The following is a 23,923-nucleotide window of genomic DNA, read 5'->3' on the forward strand; positions in this document are numbered from 1 at the left end:
CTACTGAGTCCAGTCTGATGTCCCAGTATTCTCCTTTATTCACCCTACTGCTGATCGTGTAGTCTAGCCAAAGGGACCGGTTTCCTTGAACTGCCCCTCCAGCCTTTGATCAAGAGGTTCTTAAGGACAGAGACCTCATTATCTGACTGATTGCCTAACCTTGGTTTTAAGTAAATGAACATTGACTAACTGGAAGTGTGTGCACTTTACCTTTTTTGTACCTTGTTTATTAAGTCTAAATCCTAGAAGTCCCTTACCAAGACCAACGTAGATGACATCTACCAAGAACATTCAGTGAACTCCCCAATTTTCTCTCTTATTAATAGCATCTTATATGAACTTCTTGTATATACTAACCAGTTCACCATATATGATATAATTACTTTGATGTAGACCTTATCCCATTTCTGCTATAGGCTTTTGTGCCAGTTGGTTTTGGCTGTGAATACTCTACCATGTGTATTCTTGGACAGTCTTCATCTGTTACATGGGGACTGTGTTATCTATACCTTGGATGGTTACCAGGATCCAAAGAGACAAGGTATATAAGGAGCAGTTGACACTCGGTAAGGAAAGAACATAGAGCCTAACATACATGTGAATATTCTGATTCTTCTTTCTCCTTGTCAGACTCTCAGCTAAGTTCCTTGAAGGTAGGAGTTAATGATATTTCCTTTTTCTGTACCAACAGTGCCTGGCAAGTGTCTTAATCTTATTAGATGCCCAAATACATATGAAATGAATGAACAGAAACTTAGTCATTCTTGACAATGGTAATATTTATGGCACTTTTATTTAAGATTCAAAATTTGATTAGTGGATATTGTAAGGATTAAAATAGATAATCTTGTGTATTAGTGTTACTTCATTCTTGGCCTTCATCCAAAGTTTACCTATCAATCTCTTGGTATTTATATAAAGAGTATATAACATGCTATAAATTATTCTGAAGCAGTTCCCCAAAATATAATTTTTAGTTTGGTGGTTAACATCAGGCATCCTGTCAGTGAACAGAGTTTGAAGTATTTTAGGAAACTATAAGTTACTTAAAAATGCAATCCAGATTTAAACGATTTGAACTTACTTGGATTCTGACTCTTTGCTGAATTCAGTCATGTTATGAAAATAAAGATGTGTTTAACTCTGTTACTGTGGCATTCTCACTTTGAGGAATGTTTTAAATACGTGAGTTGTTTACATTTAGAATTTGAAGTAACCCAGAGAATAAACCCCTGATGTTTTGTTCAAAAATAAAAAGAGATAATAAACATGCAGAATTAGAAATTTATCCATTTTTTATAATTGATAGAAAATCTCTTTGTAATGGTGAAGTGGCCAGTGAATGCTGGAAAATAAACTAAAGGGCATTGTTACCTCTAGGCGTCCCCCAGTGCTAGTGGCACTTCTTATGTTTTAAAAATCGGAGGAGCAGAAACATACTGTCAGAGCATCATTGCAAAAGACAAGCGTTATGCCTTGTTCACCTTGGAGAGTATGTTAAGTCCCTTTATGCTTTTCTTTAACGAAGTGTTTCTTCACACCTATTCCCCAAAGAAGACCAAGAGTAAGTTCTAACTTAAGGTTATCAGGTCAGCAGCAGCCTTCTTAGTTCTGAAGAAATGTGCAGACTGTCTTTAACAAAACTTCTTGTTCGTTCTGAGCATTCCCTGAGTGGCCAGTGCGTGTCGGTCATTGGGCTAGACACTTGGGGGATACGAGAATGGACATGACTCTTAATCCTTGAATCTCACAGGCCAAAGGGTAGCATCTAAAATCATGTCCCTCAGATATCTGCTATCACAAGAATTGTTAATAAAAGGTTTGTGATAAAAGGGTTACCTATTTCTTTTACTGTGATAATAGTAAATGTTTTATCTCCAACAAAGAAAACAATATAACCTTTTTTTTTTTTTTTTTTTTTTTTTTTACAATATAACTTTTTATCCAGTATTTTCCCAAGCTATTTAACCACCAGACCTTTTTGTAGGTCATGAGTATTAAAGTAGCAAGGGCTATAAATACCTCACGGCACACAATTTAGGAACCTGCACTGAGATGGTGGTTGTGCAGGTGGGTGCAGTCAGTCAGAGCAGCCAGGGCAGGGAGTAGAATGTCTTTGCACATGGGATTACACATTAAGCCAAGCCTGGAATGAGGAATAGAGAAGGAAGTGAGGGAGACAGTTTGGGATTAGGTGGAAAGAACAGAGTGTACAAATGCACAAATGTTTGACAGAGCTCAGTATTTTTGAGGACGTCCCAAGTAGTTCAGTATCATACCAAAGTGGGGAAAGAAGCTACACCAGAGAAAGATTCAGAGCCCTTGAAATGGTTAAGAAGCCTTGAATAGCATGAATGATGTATAAAGCATGTAATAGCTCCTAAATTTCAAAGTTATATAAGGTCTATTGTGCTTTATAGTGAAAGCCAGTTTTCTATAGGGAGAAGAAAAATTCCAGATTTATCAAAAACTAGCAAAAATACGAAACTTTTATGGCTGAATCATCTGTGTGCTGCTGTTGAGTCTTACGGTTATTTAATGATACTTTCTAAAAATTTTTGAGTCATCTGTGAACATTTAATACAGTACATTAGAAATGAGGCAATTTTCCATGTTGAAAGTTCCAAGTTAACTAATTTCTAATTTCTTTTAGAAGCATCACACATAAAGACAGAACAATATTTATTTTTATATTTTAGAGTTTAAAGTTTAACTGAGCTTTTCCTACTATCATTGATACGCATTATAAAATATTGGAAAGTATGGAGAAATAGAAAAAAAACAGTGGTTTTGTGCCATAAAGAGACACATGTACGTGTTGGTATGTTTTGCTAGACAAATTTGTTTTACATACTTATAATTCTGAACACAGTGCTGCTACTTTTTTACATTTTCCTATGTAAATTTTTTGTAAATACCACATTTAAAGACTATATCATTCAGTGGATATACCATTGTTTGTATAGCTAGACAGTCTTCAGTTTTTCTAATTATATTTTTAGATGGTTTCTATTTTCTTTGTTATTATAAATATTTTGTATATATAGTTCCAGAATTATAATGATTGAGTTAAAAAGTAGGAATATGTTTAGGGCTCATGAAACCTGTTCTCAATTTACTTACCAAAACAGTGCAAGTAATTTATATTTCCACTGGGAGTGTATTGAAGTATTTTACTGGGTATTAAGATCAATCATTTGGGGATCCCTGGGTGGCTCAGCGGTTTAGTGCTTGCCTTCGGCCCAGGGTGTGATGCTGGAGTCCCAGGATCGAGTCCCACATCAAGTTTCCTGCATGGAGCCTGCTTCTCCCTCTGCCTGTGTGTCTGCCTCTCTCTCTCTCTCTCTCTCTCTCTCTCTGTGTCTATCATGAATAAATAAATAAAATCTTTATAAAAAATCATTAAAAAATAATAAACAAATTTCGTTGGTTCAGTAGTTTAAAAATACCCATATTTTATGGTTTTAATGGTAAGCAATATTTCAGTTAAATTATTTTTTTTAATACTTTGTGTAAACAAACATAAGAATTTTCTCCTTATATGAAACTTCTTTTTATTTTGGAGGTATCCATCACGAATTGAAAAAATCGACTATGAGGAGGGCAAGATGTTGGTCCATTTTGAGCGTTGGAGTCATCGTTATGATGAATGGATTTACTGGGATAGCAATAGGTTGCGACCCTTGGAGAGACCTGCGTTAAGAAAAGAAGGGCTAAAAGATGAGGAAGATTTCTTTGTAAGTAGCAAGCTTTTTCCATTTGCTAACTATGTAACTTTGTATATTTCAAAAGGAATTCTGTTAAATATTACAAAGCTTTATTTTTATAAAGGAAATGCTTATTTATTATACATGGTATTGATCTTAAAAGTTGTTTAAAATAGGATTTCAAAGCTGGAGAAGAAGTTCTGGCTCGCTGGACAGATTGTCGCTATTACCCTGCCAAGATTGAAGCAATTAACAAAGAAGGTATGTATTTGAAGTGATCTTAGATTACTTCAAAGTGATCTGGGAAGATTTAACTGTGTTTCTAATTTTAATGTGTGTAATTGTTACATATGGTCATATAGTTGTTACTTCTCGTTTCAGACTTAATGAATTTCCTGCTAATATTCTTAATTTTTAGGAGTGTTTCATTTGTTACATGTTAAATAGAATAACATGATATGTGATCTACTTACTACCTAAATAAATGTTTAAATTAGGAGAGGGAAAGAGTTGGTTAAAACTGTGCAGCTTTTGGTTCACAGGCTTACATTATAAGCATTTTATTTCTTCTCTGTTTCCACTTTGTTGGCTACGTTATCTTTATGAGCAGCTCAACCAGAGTGTGAGGGAAGGTTAAAGATACAGGGAAATTCAAATCAGTTCAACTTGAAAGTAAAATATAGTACAGTGTTTTCTGAGGAAAGAGTGTGGAAATTTGTCAATTTGAGGATTTCCTTTATTGCATCTTTTCCTAGCCCATTTCCTTAATTTCTGAGAATTAAGTCTACTTTAAAAAAATTATTTATTCATGAGACACACACAGAAAAAGGCAGAGACATAGGCAGAGGGAGAAGCAGGCTCCCTTTGGGGAGCCTGATGTCGGACAGGATCCCAGGACCCCGGGATCACACCCTGAACTGAAGGCAGATGCTCAACCACTGAGCCACCCAGTTGTCCTGAGAGTTAAGTTTCCTAATAGCCTTTGTGGTATCTAATACTAATATTGAGCAAAAATTACTGAACTGATCAGTAATGTTGAAAATAATACAAAAATCAGGTACAGTAGTGTGGCTGAAGATGAATACATCTGTTGGGCAGGTAATGTATTAAAAAAACCCAGAACTTATAGACTGACTAATTTGGAAAGGCATGAAAGTTAATATTTAAATTGTATTGGAAATATACTTAAATATTTTTTAAAAATTTATTTAAAATCTCTAAAAAGTTATAAAATATTTGTAAGTATATTTTTCAAATCAGTAATAACATTAGTTTTCTATAACAATTATTTCCTAAACTTCACCACTCATCTTTTTTTACTGAAGAGGCACATTGAGTGGCAGCTTCTTTGCAAGAAGAGACATTTAATCTAAGTAAGGGAATGCTTTAAACCTGAAAGACAAACAAGTCAGCTAGATAAGGAATGAAAAGCTTTTCTGACAGAAGAAACGGTATGTTGTAAAAGAACAGAAGAGAGGCCTGCCACCTTTTAGGAACTGTGAGACTTTGGTGTGACTAGAGTGAGGGAGTCCTTTAAAGGGGGAGAGAAAAGCAAGGGCCTGTGTGTGGAATGTCTTACAATCTTGCTATAGAATTTCAATTTTATTTGGAGGTGATGGAAAGGAACTGTGGAAAGGATTTAAGCTGAGGACATTTAGAATAACAAATGTGGGGAAAAAATGGGAGGTAAGAGGAGATAAAAGAGGAAAACATTTAAAAAGAGATATACTAAGGAGTTTTAGGTGTGGGAAAGCAAATCCTTGGTGTCTAGCTAGAAATATGATATAACTTTACAAAGGCCTATTCTGACTTACTGTTTTAAGGAATTGAAATAACAAACATGATTTTACTACCTCTCATCACCTTACTCTAGGAGGAGTTGAGGGACATCTTCATTGTTAGGTTGGCAGGTCAATTTTCCTTGTCTCATGTGGCCTTTGTCTCCCTGTGCACTTATACTTCCTGAGAGCCCATAGTCCTGTGTCTTACATACGCGTATTCCCCAGGTTTCTAGTCTAGAGCCTCGTGTATAAGCAGTCAGTTACAGTTTGTGGAAGGAATGGAGGAGGTAACGAATCAATTCTGTTGGATAGTAAATGGATCCACTCAAAATAAAAGAAAATGAAACACAATTAAACGACATTTTATCTTAATTAAGAGCAGTTCCTTTAAGTGTGGAGAGCTTTGAGACCTTACTTCCATGCTTAAAGCTTCTTGGAAGTATACCATATACAAATCCATGTGTACATACACGCAATGCACTCGGAAGCAAAGCCCCTATGTTTTATCCTCTCCTCTTTGTCCATGGGCATAGAATACAGAAAATTAAGCTTATATTAGTGGAAGAGTGAAGACACTTATTGCAGTCTCTGCCATTGCAAGAGGAGTTCAAGTGGGCCCTTAGTGAAATATTGGCAGTTGTAATTTTTTAAAAAAATCTCCATTGGCTGTTTTTTGTTGTTGTTTTTGTTTTTTGTTTTTGTTTTTTATTTCTGTATGCCCCACATGGTAGATGAGCCTGCCCACCATGCCCATGCCCCCAAAGAAAAACAAGGGAAGGGAAGCCTTCAAGAGGCACTGTAAAAGCTAAACAAAACTAAAGAAAACAATGTTTGAAATATATCTTAGAGAAGTTGAAGAGGAGGGACAAATCTGTAAACAGGGAACAGAGAAGTGTTCATATTCTGGGTGGGATTTAAAGAGGTGATCTTGAAGAGTAGGTTGGAGGGAGGAAAGGAGAAAGGCATCACAAGAGCAGAAACAGTGTGATATCACTAGTGAGGAGGGATGAATGCCCAGTTGGTGTGGAGCCTGCCCTCTTCTGGAAGGCCATTATTGAAGAAGGAAGAGGACAGTTGCAGGAGTGATGGTAGTGTAAAGTGTATGTATGGTTTGATATTCTCAAAATTTTCCCAGTGGCTTTATAGCCTTGCTCCTCAACTAATCATTTTTCCCCCCTCAGTAACCTGGGTCTAGATCTTTATATCTGCAATGTTGTGAATTACGCTAATTATAGAAAATGCGAAATCAAGTGATCAAATTACAAAATTAAGGAAAATCTTTGTACATGTATGTCTGGCTTTGGTGCCAACTTCAAAGCCAATCATAAAAATTATCACACTTTATTGTTTTTACTTCTTTTGTAAAGGTCATGTATCTGTTTACTTAAAGCGGCTCTCAGCCCTCATTTGTACCAGAAATGATAGAAAAATACTGAAATTTCTTAAGTATAAGATCTACACAATTTATATGTTTTGTTGACTTGAAAGCATGGCCTCTGTAACAAAAAGCGAATATACTTTGAGATTGTCATGCAAACAGGGTCTTGAGTCCTAAAAGCAGAACTGAGTGAGTGGGAAAGGCGTGGGGATGGGGGTGTGGATATGGCTGTGCTGCTGCTTAGTGGACTGCTATGGATGGAGCCTTCGTCCTCCTGGCGGTTCATTGTTCTCATCTGTGCAGAACAATTTCATCTACATGGTCTGTAAGTTATTTTCTAGCTTAGAAGCCTGTGGATCTGATTCTTTCTTACTTGCTAGTTCATTAATACTGTGAATGGAATAATCTTTCCTTGAGCAAGTGATTTTTTTTGTCCCTGTATCAGTTCTTTCTCTCTAAAAAGAAACTTCCAAAGAAGGAAGGATAATTCTTATAGAAATAGTACTTATGTTTAGAAGTAATGATTTTATTAAAGGGAAAGAGAAAGTACACCTTAACCAAATAAACTTTAACCAAGTTGATGAAGTTCTTAACGGGTGTGTGTTTGCAGTTACTGCAGTCACAGTGTATTTACTTCTGTCAGGGTGTGACTTGTTAGATTTCAAGTGTTGCTGTAAGATTCAGTTGTATTTTCTAATGATTCTGACTTGCTCCTGTTTCAGGAACATTCACAGTTCAGTTTTATGATGGAGTAATTCGTTGTTTAAAAAGAATGCACATTAAGGCCATGCCCGAGGATGCTAAGGGGCAGGTAAGAGTGTTCAGCATTCCTAGCTACCCAAAGGGATGTCTTCTTGAATGGTGACCAATCAAGAAAAAAAAAAAAAAGAAGAAAGAAAGAAAAGGAAAAAAAATACATATATTTTAAAGTGAACTAATTGTAGGATTATGTGCTGATAGCCCCAAATAGCAGCAAGAAAAAGAAGCTTAGAATGTAAGATAAATTATACACTTGATTTTTGCTTCTTTGGCTTTAGACCTGCTAAAGTTATAGGTCACTAGTTTCTGTTCCAGGTGAAATCCCAGCATCCACTAAGCTGGTGTTGTCCTATCGACCCAGCTGGATCGTGTAACCAGTCTATGGGAAGTGAGGTAAGTGCCTTTTTTTAATTTCATTTTGTTTTTCCTGGTATATATTATCATTTAGAAAGTTAATTTTTAATATAAAATTTTATATTGAGTTTCTTATCTTCTTCTTTCCTTTTTATAAATCATAGTCATTAATCTTCTTTTAAAAGGCGCTTACCTGACACTCTGTAGGCTGCTTCAGGTAGGGCTGTCTGAGTCATAGGACGTAAGCAGTCTATTACATGCTTTGTCACTGCTCAAAGCAAGAATGAACGGTAAGCATTTAAAGGAGAATCTGGGATGAAGTTAAAAACATGATTTCATTGATTGAATATGTTTCCTGAAAGACTGGAAAGAAAAGGTGCCAATAGAAATTTAAAATATTTTCTTTTATGTTCTGCTGTTATTTGGGATTTTCAGCACCTGGACCTACAATTAATTTTAAAAATTGAAAGTAATCTATAAAAATGTCTAATATGGAAATATGCTACATACTTGTTCTATACTGTGCAGTGAAAAGTATCATTCTGAAATGTGTGAAATTATCTGGTCAATTGCAGCCAAATGTGTACATTTAGTAATCTAGAAATGTAGATCACCGCGTTAAAAAAAATGATTCTTGATACCTTCTGAGAAGTGTGATTGTTTTAAATCACCTGGTTTTCAAAAATTTAGTTTTGTGGTGATCAGATAGCAGAATTTTTCCCCAGTTAATATGGAAATGCAATTTAAAATGGAAATGCTTTTGATCAGGAAATTGCTTTATGTTTTCCTGCTTGTACATATAATAAAATGTTCCTTTAAGCATTCAATGGTGTGATTTCTTGGTTACTGCATAGAAATATAGATTAAGACATTGGAAACTTAGTTTAATATATACCTGTCTAATTAAACAAAATTCTCAAAATTTTTTTTTCTTTAAGGATATAATTGTTATTCTGGCTATTCAGCTGTTTGTGAGATGGCACTAACCCTAAAACTTCAATTTTTCTCCAAAGTGAGACACTGAGCCAATTTGGTCTGTGGTAAAATTACAAGTAATAAAAATTAATTTATGGGATGTATTTGGTGTTTACTTTGAGTAAATAGTTACATTATGATGTATGTTAACATTAAAATCAATGCCAAAATATAAACCTTTGAAAATATGAGTAATACTATATTTCTTTCTTTCTTTCTTTCTTTCTTTCTTTTTTTTTTTTGAGAGAAGGTGCAAGAGTGCACACAGGCGGGACGGGGTGGCGGGAGAGGGAGAGGTGAGAGAGAATTTTAAGCAGACTTCACACATAGCATGAACCCTATGCAGGGCTCAATCTCATGACCCTGAGATCATGACCTGAGCTGAAATCAAGAGTCAGAACCGTAACCTACTGAGCCACCCAGGTGCCCTGAGTGACACTATATTTCTTTTAATTTATATTTTTCTTCATAACTTTTAATTACAAGCACACTAAAATATCTGTAGAATTTTTTTTTTATAAAATGGTTTCATTTTATGTGTCTTTTTTTTTTTTTTTCCAAAAAGTTTTTGACTTGTTTTCATGTAGGAAATATACTAAGTCAGGTGTTGCGTGGGCAGTGCTAAGAGAATCCAACTTTGCATGTATCTTAAAAATTTTGAGTACTTTGAGAATTCCTTTGTAAAGATATACGGTAAATTTCTTTTACTAAATTAGCAAAGGATAAATAGATGCAGTATGGAAATATATTCTTCTCTAAACTTTCCATGGCTTTTTCTATCCTATTTTTTCTTTTTGCAAGTGTACTGATGTAAAACTCACCAGTGTTAAAGATTTGCTCTTAAGGTCCTTTACTATTTATAAAACTTTTTTTGCATACATTATTTAATTGGGTTCTCCTAGCAGAACCTTTGACATGGCTGTGACTGATAGTTCTATTTCACAGTTGAGGAATTCAGAACTTAGAGATTTGAATGACTGGCTTAAAATTTCACATAACCATAATACATAGAATGACTCTAAAGTCAATCTGATTTCCAACATGTTCTTTATTGTGTACTGCTCTGTTGTCTACAGGAGCTTTGAAGCACGTCATTTAGCTCTAATTCATGGAAGGATCACACCAGCTATTTTTAATAGTGAATCTTACCTGTTTAAAAATAGAAGGGCAAAATAATGGGAGAATTTTGTAATGACACAACTGCAGTGGTTCCATGATTAACAAGTCCTATGATAAGGAACTTTAAAGAAATATCTAATTGCAGTTTTAAGAGCTACAACATGAATCTCTCCCAGTTTTCTGTTCATTGGAGAGAGAAAAGAGCCAGGGATGGAATTTACCCCTGGCATTTTTCAGCATTTCTCTAACAACTTAAAAATTTCCCCCCAATGTGGAACACAGAATTAAGCACTCTGCTCTTCATAAGACCATGTACAGGTATGATCTCTGCTGAATTTGGCACTTTGCTAGTCGGGCTGTACTTTAGTTTCTCTGTCTGCTTTGTTCATTACTCTCTGTTTCATCTGTGGTGCTATTTTTTCTCTGATACTTAATGTCAGTCTCAAAGCTCATCTTAGCCATATGCCTCTGGCTTACTCAGATGCTCCTGCATCTTCTGTCCATTCACGTACACTGACTGCCATGGCTTTGTCCCGTGGACTTCCTCTTGCTTCTGCTGTCAGTTAACTCCTTTCTTGACTCCTTTCCTTCTGCCCTTTGCCTCGAAGATTCCTGCTGCAGGGCTCACCTCATCTGTCACGCTCCTTGAAGCCGTCCATTAGCATTTCTCTTAAGTTAATCTTTTATTTTGTTTTCTTCCGTGGTATTTTGTTTATTCCTCCACTGTCTATCCTATCACACTGTCTAATAGTTAATTTTATTTGCTTTTCAGTTTCTTATAGGTAGTACCAAAAAACATGGCTCTAAGTAAACCTGGGATTGGATAAACTTGGTTTATCTGGTTTGTTTTGTTTTTCTTTTTCTTTTTACAAACTAGAGACATAAGTCTGTATTTCACAACTATGTCTTAATTCACTTTCTGATTAGACATATATGGGGGACACAGTTTAAATACTGAGAAAGCTAGATGCTGGTCATCTTCCAGGCAGGAGCAAAGATGTGATCACTCCAGGGCCTATACATTTTGGGTCCTTTCAGGCAGCATCTTTTATAAAATGTCTCATGAATTCTTAGCATGCTTCTTGACACACATAGCAAGATATTCAATAGAAAATTGGTGAATGCATGTGTTAGGTGCAGTCACATGATAGTTTTAGTTCATTTCAATCATGGGGAAGAGAAAGAGACATAGATTTTGTTTGTTGGCTTATTTTTAATGGCTTATTCACGTATATTTTCAAGACTGAGCAGTCATTAATGTAACCTGTAAAGTAACTGCATTTGATGTTGTCAAGTATTCTTTAGTTACGTGAATTAAGAATTTAATGTGTTATTTGGTTGAATTTGAGTTGGTCTCTCTGAACCTTAGTGGCCTCAGTGGAAGATTAACTGTAGAGGTGTTACAAACACTTATTTTTTAAAAATCATTTTGATTGTGAAAATTTAAATGTTAGCGCCACTTTTTTTTTTATATCTTTTCATATTTTTTATAATAAGTGTTTTTAATTAGAAATAAAATGGTAATAGGAAAAATTATTTAGCAACAGACTGAAAATGTGAACACAAGAAGGGTAAATATTCACATCTCAGAAGAGTGGCAATCAACGCAAATCCCCGGAAGTTGAAGAGGGAGGGAAATTAATTAATCTGGAGCCTATCAACATGTACTTCACCTTGGTCAAATCAAGTGGCTCTTTTTCTTTCGCTAGTAGTATTAAGCTGTTGTGATAAATTGGTGTCCAAACTTTCAAAACTTTAAAAATTAATAAAATCATATCTTGAATTTTATGAAGTTGACCATACTGTGAGTGGTACATTCTTCCTAACGAGGAATAGTAATTTGTTCAGTGGAAGTACATTTCTTTTAATCTTTATAGGATTCCAACGAAAGCACTTTTCTCTAACTTCTTTTAAGGTTGGTTGTATTCAGAAAAGAAATGCAATTTGCCATTTGAATTTCAAGTACTAAGACAACGTCATGAAGTGTTCTGTATTTGTTTAAAGGGTTTCCTCTATTATTTTAGATTTTATTTCAGTGAAAGTAGATCAAAGGAATATTTGTTACTAAATATTTTCCAATTTTATGTAAGGTTATACAATCCAACTAACCCATTAGATCATTAAATTTGATAATTACCATGTGGATGATTTATCTTGTAAATAGAATTAATTCAACTTTTATATTTGTCTGCGTGCGAGAGTAGCTTTGAAAATGTGAGATGTTTTTATTCATTAGTGTAATTAAATTTTGATTAATTTTTAATACTTCATGTTTTGTGTTTTTCCTTTGGAGGATTGGATAGCTTTAGTCAAAGCAGCTGCTGCAGCTGCAGCCAAGAATAAAACAGGGAACAAGCCTCGCACCAGCGCCAACAGCAATAAAGAGAAAGAGAAAGATGAGAGGAAATGGTTTAAAGTACCTTCAAAGAAGGAAGAGACTTCAACTTCTATAGCTTCTGCAGAAGTTGAGAAGAAGGAAGATCTGCCCACATCTAGTGAAACATTTGGTACAAAATATGTTCTTATGTTCATTCCTTGTGGCAGGGTAAACTCACTTAGAGAGTAAGCCAGACCCCTTAGCTACCTATTTGAGGGTATGGTTGAATGACTGGGCTCTTCCCTAGCATGAATGGTTAACTTCTGTAGCATCTTAACACAGCTGAAGATTACCGGTCTAATATGGGTACTGGATAATGGGTGACCTCAGTATTCATGAATAGAAAGGAGTTCAGATTTTGACTTTTAAATTCGTGTTTAGTAAGTTTTGGGTTTTTTGTTTGTTTTGTGTTTTTTTTCTTTAACTTTTTAAGTGCTTCTGCATGTATTTTAATATATAATATGGAAAAAGCAGTGAGTTTCTTTCTGCTTTTCTTTCCTAAAGAATAACTGCTTAGTAGTTTTTCATTTCTAATATATCAGTCTGGAAAAATTTGTGTTTTTTAAAGTTCTATGTCAAGCACTAGGTTAAAAAAATTAAATGCAAAGCAGTTTTACTATTTTGCTATTTTAAAAAAATAATGTGTTTTAACTTTGGATTCTAGATAAACTCTCATATATGTATTCTATTAAAAGTAGGACTTCATGTAGAGAACGTTCCAAAGATGGTCTTTCCACAGCCAGAGAGCACATTATCAAACAAGAGGAAAAATAATCAAGGCAACTCATTTCAGGCAAAGAGAGCTCGACTTAACAAGATTACTGGTAAACTACAATGATTCTTTTGGTGGTGGGGGCTGGAGGGTTTGGTTAGAGTAGTCTGTTTTTAATAAAATAAAATGTATCTGTGTTTTAGTGTAACAAGCTGGTTAACAAGAAAGTTACTTTATGATTCTTTAAGGTCAGCATCCTCCAACAATGTCAGCTTTTTCTCTTGTGAAATGTGAAAACTATCATGTTTTCTACCTACCTCACAGGGATGTTGTGAGGATTGATAGGATCAAATGTGATAAAATTCCATAGTTTTAACATCACCTTGGTGGTAGGAGTAGTTTCTGTAAACATTGAATTATTTGCTTTTGTCAACTTGTGGTGACATAATCTCTGAGGTTCTAAATATTATTATACAAACATTCTGACTCTTGCCCAGTCTCATTAAAGATGGTAGCAACTAGGGGTGCCTGGCTGGCCTAGTCCATGGAGTATGCAACTCTTGATATCAGAGTTGTGGGTTCAAGCCCCACGTTGGGTGTAGAGATTACTTAAAAAAATAAAACCTTAAAAAAAAAAAGATACTAGCATATATGGTTGGAAAGATGAATGCTGAATTAAATTCAGTTCTTGACTTTGTTATTCCTAAGTAAAAGTACTTCTATAAGTTTCTTATATTTCTTATCTTCAGGTAGGTCCTTAGAATTTCATCTTACTTTTCTGTGCTTTGTTGTAATTTAGGAAGTAGAGTGTTAGGATGATGAAAACTCTGGAAATCCTAGCCTGGTTAGTGTTCACAGGAGAAGAGATTCAAGTATCTGAAGGAGGGCCGGTCATACTAGGCCCCATCACTTCCAAGGCCTGTTCAGCCTAAGGATTCTAGTCTTTCAAAAAATTGTAAACATATTTAATTTTTCTGAGTATGTGTTAAAGGGGAGTTAAAATACTTTAAGTATTTAGTCATATGTTTTTAATTTAAGGACAAAGTGGTTTTTAGTGTCATTGGCCTAATAAAGTTATATAAACCTTTGTTGGTATTCTTTTAAATAATATGAAGAAGCTTGGTTTCGTTGTCAGATCACAGAATAAATGTAAATTAGGCATGTTGACCATGTTCTGAAGAATAGAAGCCCTTTGAAAAATGACTCTGCAGCAGAGGGTTCTTTAGAGCCATTGTTCATCTAACGTTCATCTTAAGTGATTATAATTGATTTCAACAGGTGAGAATATTTAGTCTTTCCATTCATTGATACTATTTTTGTGCCTTTTTCTGATAGAGGATATTTTTGGCCCCAGGAAGGGAAATATTTCAAATGAATTCATCCATTCCACCTTTTCCTTAGAAACTGTTAGCTTTGGAGAAAGTCAAAATGTTATCCAGGTGATTGTTACGATGGCAGCTTGAGACTTCCGTTTGGCCCTAGCAGAATGGAAACTAGGGTTGCATACAGTGGCAGAAGAGGAAGAGCACTTCCAACTCCTGTGAGACCAAGACTGAAAGAGCACTACTGGAGGGGCCGAGACCAAGGGAGATCGACTTGACCCTGAAGCATGTGACTGCCAGCTTACTTACCAGCCTCAAGGGTTTTCCTGTAGTCTGGATAATCTGTGTTTAGTTTCAGGCAGTCTATTCTCACAGATGCCTTACCAAGAAGTTGAAGCCCAACGTTTAAAGAAATAAAAGAAGAAAAAACAGCTCAGTGCACAACAATGTATTATTTACATATGGCCTTGAAAAGACAATAGTGGGGAAAACCATTTTATCCTGTGTCTCAAGGAAGTTCTGATACTGGTTGCTTAGTAACACCCTGCACCTTGTGTGGAGGGACTCTGTCCTCACTTCCCCTTGGGAGTCTCAAAAGAACAAGTAATAGTTTGGCAGCAGTAGAAAAATGTAAGATTTTACAGATGTGAAGCCATTATGATTTTTTCCCTTTATTTACTCAGAAGATTTGAATGTATGAAGATTTTTTTAATAGTTCATTTTTCTGCATTTATTTCCGTGTTCACCTTACAACTATGTCATGCGAAAGGATAAGAGATCTTACAAGATTGTCTTCACTGGTTGAAACTCAGGCTTGCCTCTGTGCAGTAAATTTCATTTGTAGACCATAAAAAGAGATGAGAACTAATATAGTGATTTTGTTATGGAATTATGGTGTATTTTAAATTTATCAAGCTCACTTGTCTTTTTGTCCCTTTACTGCTGAGATGAATAGGGCTATGATCATGGCAGCATCTTAACCTGCTCTGATGTATTCCCCACACTCCATTTTAATTGTTTTTTAAATCATTCTAGCTGGAAATACGGACCAGCCACTGGGTAAATTTAATTGATATATTCACTGTCTTTCTGTTATACCCTATAGAGATTCTAAACCTGAATTCTATCTAGGGAATAGTGTAAGATGGCTTTTTTGAAGTTTCCAAATAGGGACATATTGAAGGATAGTTGCACACACGTATATATGTGCTTTCAGAGACTTATTTTTCATTATGTAATGTTCCTTATTGATAGTTACATACTTTATGCATACTGATTTAGAATTGACAATTTTACAGAGAGATTCAAGAAGAGTCCATGCTTTGGGACAAAATTATAAGCAAACTGCAGGTGAATTTGAGTAGATTTTAAAATACAGATATCTAGGGAGCAAAGGAAGAAACATCAGCAATTGGTGCATGGTTTGTTTCTAGGAGTTCTAGGAATTTCTAGGATTCAGTCAGCTTAGATACGTTTGTACAGCTTAAGGAATTTCAAAAATAATTTAAAAAAACCCACAGGTTTGAATGGGCCAGTACACGTTACTGATGATAATTTCAAGAATATTTGATTCTTAATCCCTTTTAAGAATCTTATTTGATTCTTATTCTTATAATTTCAGGAATATTTGATTCTTATTCACACGTTACTGATGATAATTTCAAGAATATTTGATTCTTATTCCCAAATATTCAAGAATATTTGTCTTATTCCCACAACACAAGAATGTTGTGTTTTGGAATCCCTGGTTGAAAAGTAGAGCACAAATTAAACTACTTTACTCTTTCTTTCCTCCCCGTTTGCCATTCCAGAGTGTTCTGACCTCTGTCCTATTCATTCCTATTAGCAGAGGCAGATATGTTTTTTGTAGCTGAAGTATACAGTATTGAAAAAAATGTGACTTTGTGGATGGGACTCATGAATATTAGATATTCTACTTTTACCTGATATTTTCTTAATAATCTTGAAACTGCAGATTGCATTCTGTTAAGATAATTACAGATACATTCTTCTGGAGGAGGAACTGTTAGTGATATATTGATAATTAATAAACATTTGCAGATAACTTCTAATTTTCTAAGGAGTTTTACATTTCTCCCCAGCATGTTTGCAGGCCAAGAAAACAGATTTTTGTATAGGCTTAAAGGCAGCAGTAATCAGAGACCTCTCAAAGACTTTTATTCTTGTCCCCTTTTGTTGTTTGTACTTAGTACCTCTTCTGTAAGATAGCTTGTATATAAAATACAAAAGCTTTTTATCGATCATATTGGATGTGTTTGAATTCTCTGGATGCTGCATATTGTATTTTCTAATCTGATTTTGAATAGTTTTTATTAAATGCCCCATTACTTTTTATAAGAACATTACAAAGCTTTATTTTTTCTTCACAAACCATTTGGTGGGAATTGCTTAATTGAGTCTATAATATCCTAATTTAAATTCATGAGTATGTCTGAATTATTTTCTTTATTTTAAAACTTGTGGTATCTTATTTTTAATTTTGTGATTTGAGATCTCTTCTGTGTATTGATGATATTTAAAAAGTATTTCTACCACCTATATGAAAGGAAACAAAGTAAGATATACTTAATAGACTGAATAGCAAAATATTATTCCTGTTTGAGTAAACCTTAGAAGTGGAACCTCTATTTCCTGCAAAAGAATTTCATTCCCTAATTTTTCTTTTTATTTCAGTACTAGTGATTCTCAAAAGTACTAGCTAGAGAAGAAAAAAACTAGTGAATATGGTTTCAAGTGTTAAGGAAATACACTGTGCTATATCTCTTTCAGTCACCTAAAAATCTGTTCAGAAGTGATGTTAATAGGATTGAATTTATGGTTTATAAGCTTTTTGTAAAATTATTTCTAAGTTGGATTTTCCCCCCCATTTAAATCTATACTTTATATTGTGTGAGCAAACTGTATAGATTGTTATCTCAAACTGGACCAAATATCTTTTAATACCAATCATTGATGTATCAAAATCATTGTTTTACACTCATCCTTTTTCTATCTTAAATTACAATTCTGGGTGCTGGATATTCAACTTACCAATAAATGAAAGGTGCTTTTCTCCTAATTTAACATTTGGTTCTAGTACTACTATAAGGATATGATTTTAATATTTGAATTCATACTTAGATTACTTAATGCCTTTGAAATTGTTACTGAAAAAGTCAAGAGATGTTGCCACATGGATAGCTTAATGCTATGTGGCTTGTTGGAGCACTTTTTTCCTCTTATTAACTATGTTATCTAGGTGGCTTCAGTGGTATAGGGGGTATAATTGCTGCAGTATGTTCACTGTTGTCAATTGTTAAACATGCTTCCTTTGAAGCAGAGGTTTTGTGTAGCCAACTTTGAAATGACAAATGATTTTTGGTGACCTTTTTTGTGCCAATGATTATAAGCAAAGACATACTTGTTATATAAGCATTATAAACTTGGCTTCATTGAAGGTATCAGGTGCTTTGCAAAGAATCTCGACCAAGTAAATACCTTTACTTAAGGCAGAGTCTTAATGTCTTGCAAAGTTCACTTATATACTCCAGGTGAAATACTGTGTTTCTAAAATTGAGAATTAGTGATACACATTGGAGAACACTGGAATTCCTAAATTATTTAATAATTTTTAGAATGAGGCTATAATATTAAGCTCAAATGCAGGAAGGGCCCACGCATTTTTCCCGTTCACATAAAACAGACCCATCAGTGTTTTTGGCAATTTTTAAGAAGATAAGGTACAGTGGGATATAGAGGTTAACCCACAAAGTGTAGGTCAAAGAATCCAAGTGGAATTAAAAATTGGAAGTAGTTTTCTTTCTTTAGCACATAATACAATGACAAAATCTTATATTGCAGTTGTTTGGAAGGATTTCTCAGACCTTAGTATTAACTCTGTATTTCACTTGTATAGACAAAGCCATATTTATGAGTATTAATTAGAGGTATCTTAGGTTTCTAGACATTAAGCTATAGAACTTAAAATTTTGATAGACTAAATGTATATGTGTGTTGTTTCTTAAGGATATCTTTGAGGAGCAGTGGTTTTTACAGGAAACTAATTGTGTGAGCAACTTTCAAGTTCCGATTTAGTCCTTTGAGTCATTAGTAAGGGTGTTTGTGCTTTTGACAAGTAAACTTGAGAATGTTTGCTTCCTCTATAGTAAGAAGGATGGGGGATTTCAGCTGCTAAAATTTGGGGGAAATTTAAACTTAGAGTGAAAGTCACTAATTTTTCTAATAAGCAATTTCTGTACAATTTTTCTCAAGGTTTGTTGGCATCCAAAGCTGTTGGGGTGGATGGTGCTGACAGAAAGGAAGACCGCAGTGAAACAGCTCCAATGCTGGAGCAGGTATGAAACGGTAGCATTTGATTGTTTTCCAGGTTCCCAACTGGAGTGGTCACGGAGCTATAGTATCCGCGTAATTGAAATTGCCCTTGTGATCAGATATGGGAATAGGAAGCTAATGAATGGATGATAGATTTTTAACTCTGCCTTCTCCCAGGCATACAGATAAACTACAGACTTCGTTAGTGTTTGTTTTCAGTAGACTGGCATTAAAGCCTCCTGTCTCCAACATTTGAAGGCCTGGAGACAGGCATCCCAGGGTATAAGCTTTCCAGCTGGACCACCTTTAACTAGCTTACAAAAAGACCCTTACACAAATACTTTTCATTTGTGAGTTAAAACAGGGTTTTTGACATCTAATAAAGCTTCTTTTGTAAGAAGTTTCTTTTATATTGTAACAGTTGGTGTTGTTAGACTGACTATGTGTTTTATGAATTGATCAATGAGCCATACATTTTTGCTAGGATGTATATTTTAATAACTACAAAAAAAGAATTTTAAAAACTATGAAGGGTCTGTCTTTAAACCACCTAATAGAGGAATTTAAAAGCGAAGGTTGCAGTTGCTAGATTTTGCCTTGGCTACCTTCAGATTCCCACAGTACCTGTACATAATGAACTGTGCATGCTTTTACATTCTCTAAGGGCTTAACTTCTTGGGCACTGTACGACTATAAGAACACAGTAATAGCCATAACTGGATTTCCTTGGTTCTCCTGTTTTAAAATCTGAGCCTTAATGTAGTTTTAATATATCCTTTTTGTATTAATTTAATTTTCTTTATTAGTAACCTAATAAAGAAGACTTTAAAATGAGTATCTTTTGCTCTTCTCTATATGCGTTTTAAAAAATAGTCCAAATTTAATTGATATTGTATTGAGTTTTTCAGGGTTATTTTAGGCCTGACTTGATAACAGTGCATTGTTTTGGTGCCTCCATTAATGTTGTATTAAACCAATGGTCTTTTAAATTGATTACTATGTCAGCGAATCATACCTTCTGATTTTCTGTGATCATCAAGCGGTTAAGTCTTTGCCGTTACTGTCAGTTATATCAACCAAATTTTAAGTGATTTTTTTTTTTTTTACTCTGTATCACTATATTCAACGTCCCAGATAATAACAATATTTTGTATTTTCACCACTGTTTATGATATTCTCAGAATGCAATAAATCAGGGACTTGGGTAATAAAATGTTTCTGGAAAATTCATTACAATGTCAATCTTTCATTATGCACAATCCTGCTGCGGTGAATGTGATTGTGAAAATTACTTATTACATGTGGAAGTTAGCGTAAAGGGCAGTGCCCATGTCAGAGAGAAATACAGACAACAACATTCTGAAATTGAGTAAAAAAAAGAAAAAAGGAATTGAGTAACTCGGCTGTTTCTATTTGCATAAGGAAGACATTTTTGAGAGTCCTTGCCAGTTTTGTAACAAAGAGACCAATAATCATTACTGAAAACTTTGTAAATTATTTTAGATTTTTAAGGAACATAATACTGTTCCTTCATTTTCTGTCATTCAGATTGATATCATTGTGAAAATGTTTTGTAACCAAACTCTTAATTTTTATGCTGTTTGCCCTGCTTCAAAGTTAAAAAGCCGAGTTATAAAACTCTCAATTACGAGTATTGGTATCAACTCTAGACTTAAAGGAGAGGTATTGATTGTCACTAACCTCTGTTGTCTTAATGAGTAAAATAATGTCATTCATGACATAGATTGATAACAGGCCTATAGCCAGAACTTACTGTGCTAATGGATTTCCTTTATTTACACTTTTAAAAAATTCAAACTGTGGTTTTGAACCCCAATTCTCAGATATTAATTATAGATTATTTAATTGTATTAGGGAATTGTCATGTTATATTTACTTTTGGATAAACCTGCATTAGATGCATATAATTCAGTAAGTTTTTAAAAATGTTAATTTGTCCTTGTTTAGAAGTTAAGCACCTTATCAAGATACTAATTTAAGTTTTAAAATCTTGTTTTATAACTTTGTAACTCGAGAGTACTGGATGCTGTAGTGATGTCTCTCACATATGTGAAGATGAACAATAAAATTGTTTATTTACAAGTAATGGCTCTAATTACTTTTCTGGCAACACCTTTTATGATAAGTCTAGGAATCCTTTCCATTTATGGAGTACTTTTTCAAATGATTATAAGCTGCACTTATACACATGTGTAATGAGTAAATTCAAGAATAGAAATGATGACTACTGAATGAATGGAACACTTGACACCAGCCCTTTTATGTGGTATGTCCAGCATGCCATCCGTAGGGCATCCAAAGATGCCCTATGTAATACCAACTGTACACCTAAATTTGAGTGCCTTGTATTTTAGTGGGAGCAGAAGGCTGTTTGGTCCCCAGACAGTGATCTTTCATATTCCAGAGAACTGCAGACTGCTGACCTGATGGTCATCCCTCACAAAAGAAAAGGAAGTAAAAAGGTTTCCTGGGAACAAACCATATTGTTCATAGTGCTAGCAATTCGATTCTATTTGATAGAAGCCTACCTTAGTATAGATTTTTTAAAAAGTATATCTCCTATTTTGCTCTCAGATACGTGTGTCAGAAACAGATAGAGCATAGGCATTCCCACACCATAGATTGTAAATCCATCCAATGTGGCTATTCTCTGTTGTCTTTGGACACATTCACATTTATTTCTACATAGGTAGGAAATTTTACTGCCAAATGAATAAAGATATCCTTTATGAAAGAACTGACAAAGTTCTAATTTTTTTTTAAAAGTATCAGTTGGCAGGAGGAAGGTAAAAATTCTCATCTAAGAATGCGACGTATTTTGTTTTTAAATCCAATGTTTTTAACTTACACTTGGTTTTACTCCTTGGTTTTTTTTTTTTGTTGTTGTTGCTTGTTTTGTATTGTTTTTTAGTCTTTTAACTCTGTATTGCTGGTGGCTTTGATTTCATGATGCACTATGCTTATGAAACTCTAGCTTTCAGCACTAAAATGAGTTAAAGATAATGTTTCGTTAATTTGGTCATTGTTTTCCTGTTGAGATCTTTCTTTAAAGGGACACTGTCTACTTAGACCTCTGCATTCAATTTGATAGAGATTGTTTTATAAGAAAACATCTAAAAGTCAGAAGCTTTTAAATGTATTCTTCTACTGCCCTAAAAAAAGAAAATGCTTTTTATTTACCTAATTGTTATTAAGGTAGTTAGTAATTATGGTTTCAAATGAGATGTATTTCGTATAATACTGTGAAAATAATTTGTCCACCAAGATAACATTTTATATTCTGAGAATATTATGAATAATATATTTTTACAAATTAAAACTTAGACTAAAAGTCGACAGCATCCCTTTAAAGATAGCCTATTCAACTTTTAGTTAATAATTTGTGGGGTTCTTTTTGGTTTTTCATTTGTAATAGAAATGTTATATGTTGCTTAACAATGTTTTTGGATACTAAAGTTGCTTAACAATCAAAATAGAATACAAGAACAAAAATGAAGAAACCAAAATAAAAATATCAATTTTTTATTATTTATTCAGGCGATTTCACCTAAACCTCAAAGTCAGAAAAAAAATGAAGCTGACATTAGCAGTTCTGCCAACACTCAGAAACCTGCACTGTTATCCTCAACTTTGTCTTCAGGGAAGGCTCGCAGCAAGAAATGCAAACATGAATCTGGAGATTCTTCTGGGTGTATAAAACCCCCTAAATCACCACTTTCCCCAGAATTAATACAAGTCGAGGATTTGACGCTTGTATCTCAGCTTTCTTCTTCAGTGATAAATAAAACTAGTGAGCACAGATTTTTAAAAAATAGTTACTTATCCTATAAGCTACATTAAAAACAGTTTGATTGTAGTTATATTGTATTTTTATGAAGTTGGTTTTTAAAAATTCAAACTTAAGTGGATATGATAGGGAAGGCTTAAAACTATTTCAAGGGCAAAAAGCATATACATTTCTGACTGATATATTGTACAGAGACTGTACTGGTTGAGAAGACTTACCATTTAATAACGCAAATTTTTACTGTAGTTTGACTATCCTCAATTAATAATAATCCAAGCACAGTGAGAGGCCTGATTCATTACAAAAAACCAAACCAAAACAAAGAGAGATAAAAAAGACTCACATTGGATATTTTTTCCTCAACTCCTAAGACTATTCTTATGGATAGATCTAGTTATTGTCCCCAGTTGTCTGTATCCCCCTGTGGTACATTTTATTCATTTTTGTTCTGGGATTTGGAGTGCAGATTTCAATTTATTCTTACTAATGAAGGAAGAAGAATGCTTCCTTGATCATATTTTTAAAGATTTTATGGTTTCAGTACCACTAATCTCAGGGTATTTAACTTATTAGTCTTTTTAAAAATAGCCTTCCAGTATGGGTCTGGATATATAAAAAGAAGATGACCCCGTGTTTCTCCTGTTTAGTATTCCAAGTTAGAGACAAGTGAAAAACGGTTATTGTGGGAAGGCGCTGGATAAAAAGACCCTTTCCTTTGGCAATTCATACAAGTGAATTAGTATCCTGATGAGTAAATGAGTAAGACACACTTTCGTATGAACCCTTCCATATCGTATCTTCCACAGTGAAAAATGTTGGCATTGAGAAGACTTTTATGAGTCCAATATAGTTAGTTGCCTCCGCTTCCATTCAGTTGCCATATTTTCTACCAAACCATATTTTTGAAATTTTGAGCAGGCTTTGGTACTTTTTTTTGTTTTGGTTTTGTTCTTTTTAATAAATGGGTAGAAAGAATGGAACAGAAAAACTCAGTTGTTTCCTCATAAAGCTTATTTCATTTTGGCATTTATCATGAAACGATGGCAGTAAGTAGGCACCACAATGTCACGTGACATTGATAAGTATTTTATTTTGAAATTGTTTTGTATTTTGGTATTATGGCCACAATGTTACAGCAATTGAATTTTATTCTTTTTATTTTTCTTTTCAATTACCACCATGTCTTTTTTATTTTGATTTTTGTAAAATTACTTTTAAATACCCAAAGCATCAGCCTCTTAAGACCATTCTTATTTCCTCCTTCTAAGTTAACATGAGTATATTGGCCTGTGTAATCCT

At 34.2% G+C, this 23,923-nt stretch overlaps 1 protein-coding gene across 15 annotated transcripts in view; it reads left to right on the forward strand.

Annotated features, from left to right (window-relative positions):
* Positions 1-23,923, forward strand: part of PHF20L1 (PHD finger protein 20 like 1) — an 83,808-nt gene that overhangs the window by 16,440 nt on the left and 43,445 nt on the right. For 7 of the 15 annotated variants that reach the window (XM_077847297.1, XM_077847282.1, XM_077847285.1 and 4 more), the window contains 8 exons: positions 3,566-3,737; positions 3,884-3,968; positions 7,589-7,677; positions 7,929-8,018; positions 12,367-12,580; positions 13,146-13,274; positions 18,757-18,839; positions 22,375-22,627. In XM_077847297.1, coding sequence (XP_077703423.1) covers positions 3,566-3,737; positions 3,884-3,968; positions 7,589-7,677; positions 7,929-8,018; positions 12,367-12,580; positions 13,146-13,274; positions 18,757-18,839; positions 22,375-22,627 — 1,115 coding nt within the window. The remainder of the gene's footprint in view (positions 1-3,565; positions 3,738-3,883; positions 3,969-7,588; positions 7,678-7,928; positions 8,019-12,366; positions 12,581-13,145; positions 13,275-18,756; positions 18,840-22,374; positions 22,628-23,923) is intronic. The other 8 variants (XM_077847287.1, XM_077847288.1, XM_077847289.1 and 5 more) reach the window with 5 other exon arrangements.

This window comes from Canis aureus, chromosome 14 (genome assembly GCF_053574225.1).
Source record: "Canis aureus isolate CA01 chromosome 14, VMU_Caureus_v.1.0, whole genome shotgun sequence".
In the NCBI taxonomy this organism is placed as follows: Eukaryota; Metazoa; Chordata; class Mammalia; order Carnivora; family Canidae; genus Canis; species Canis aureus.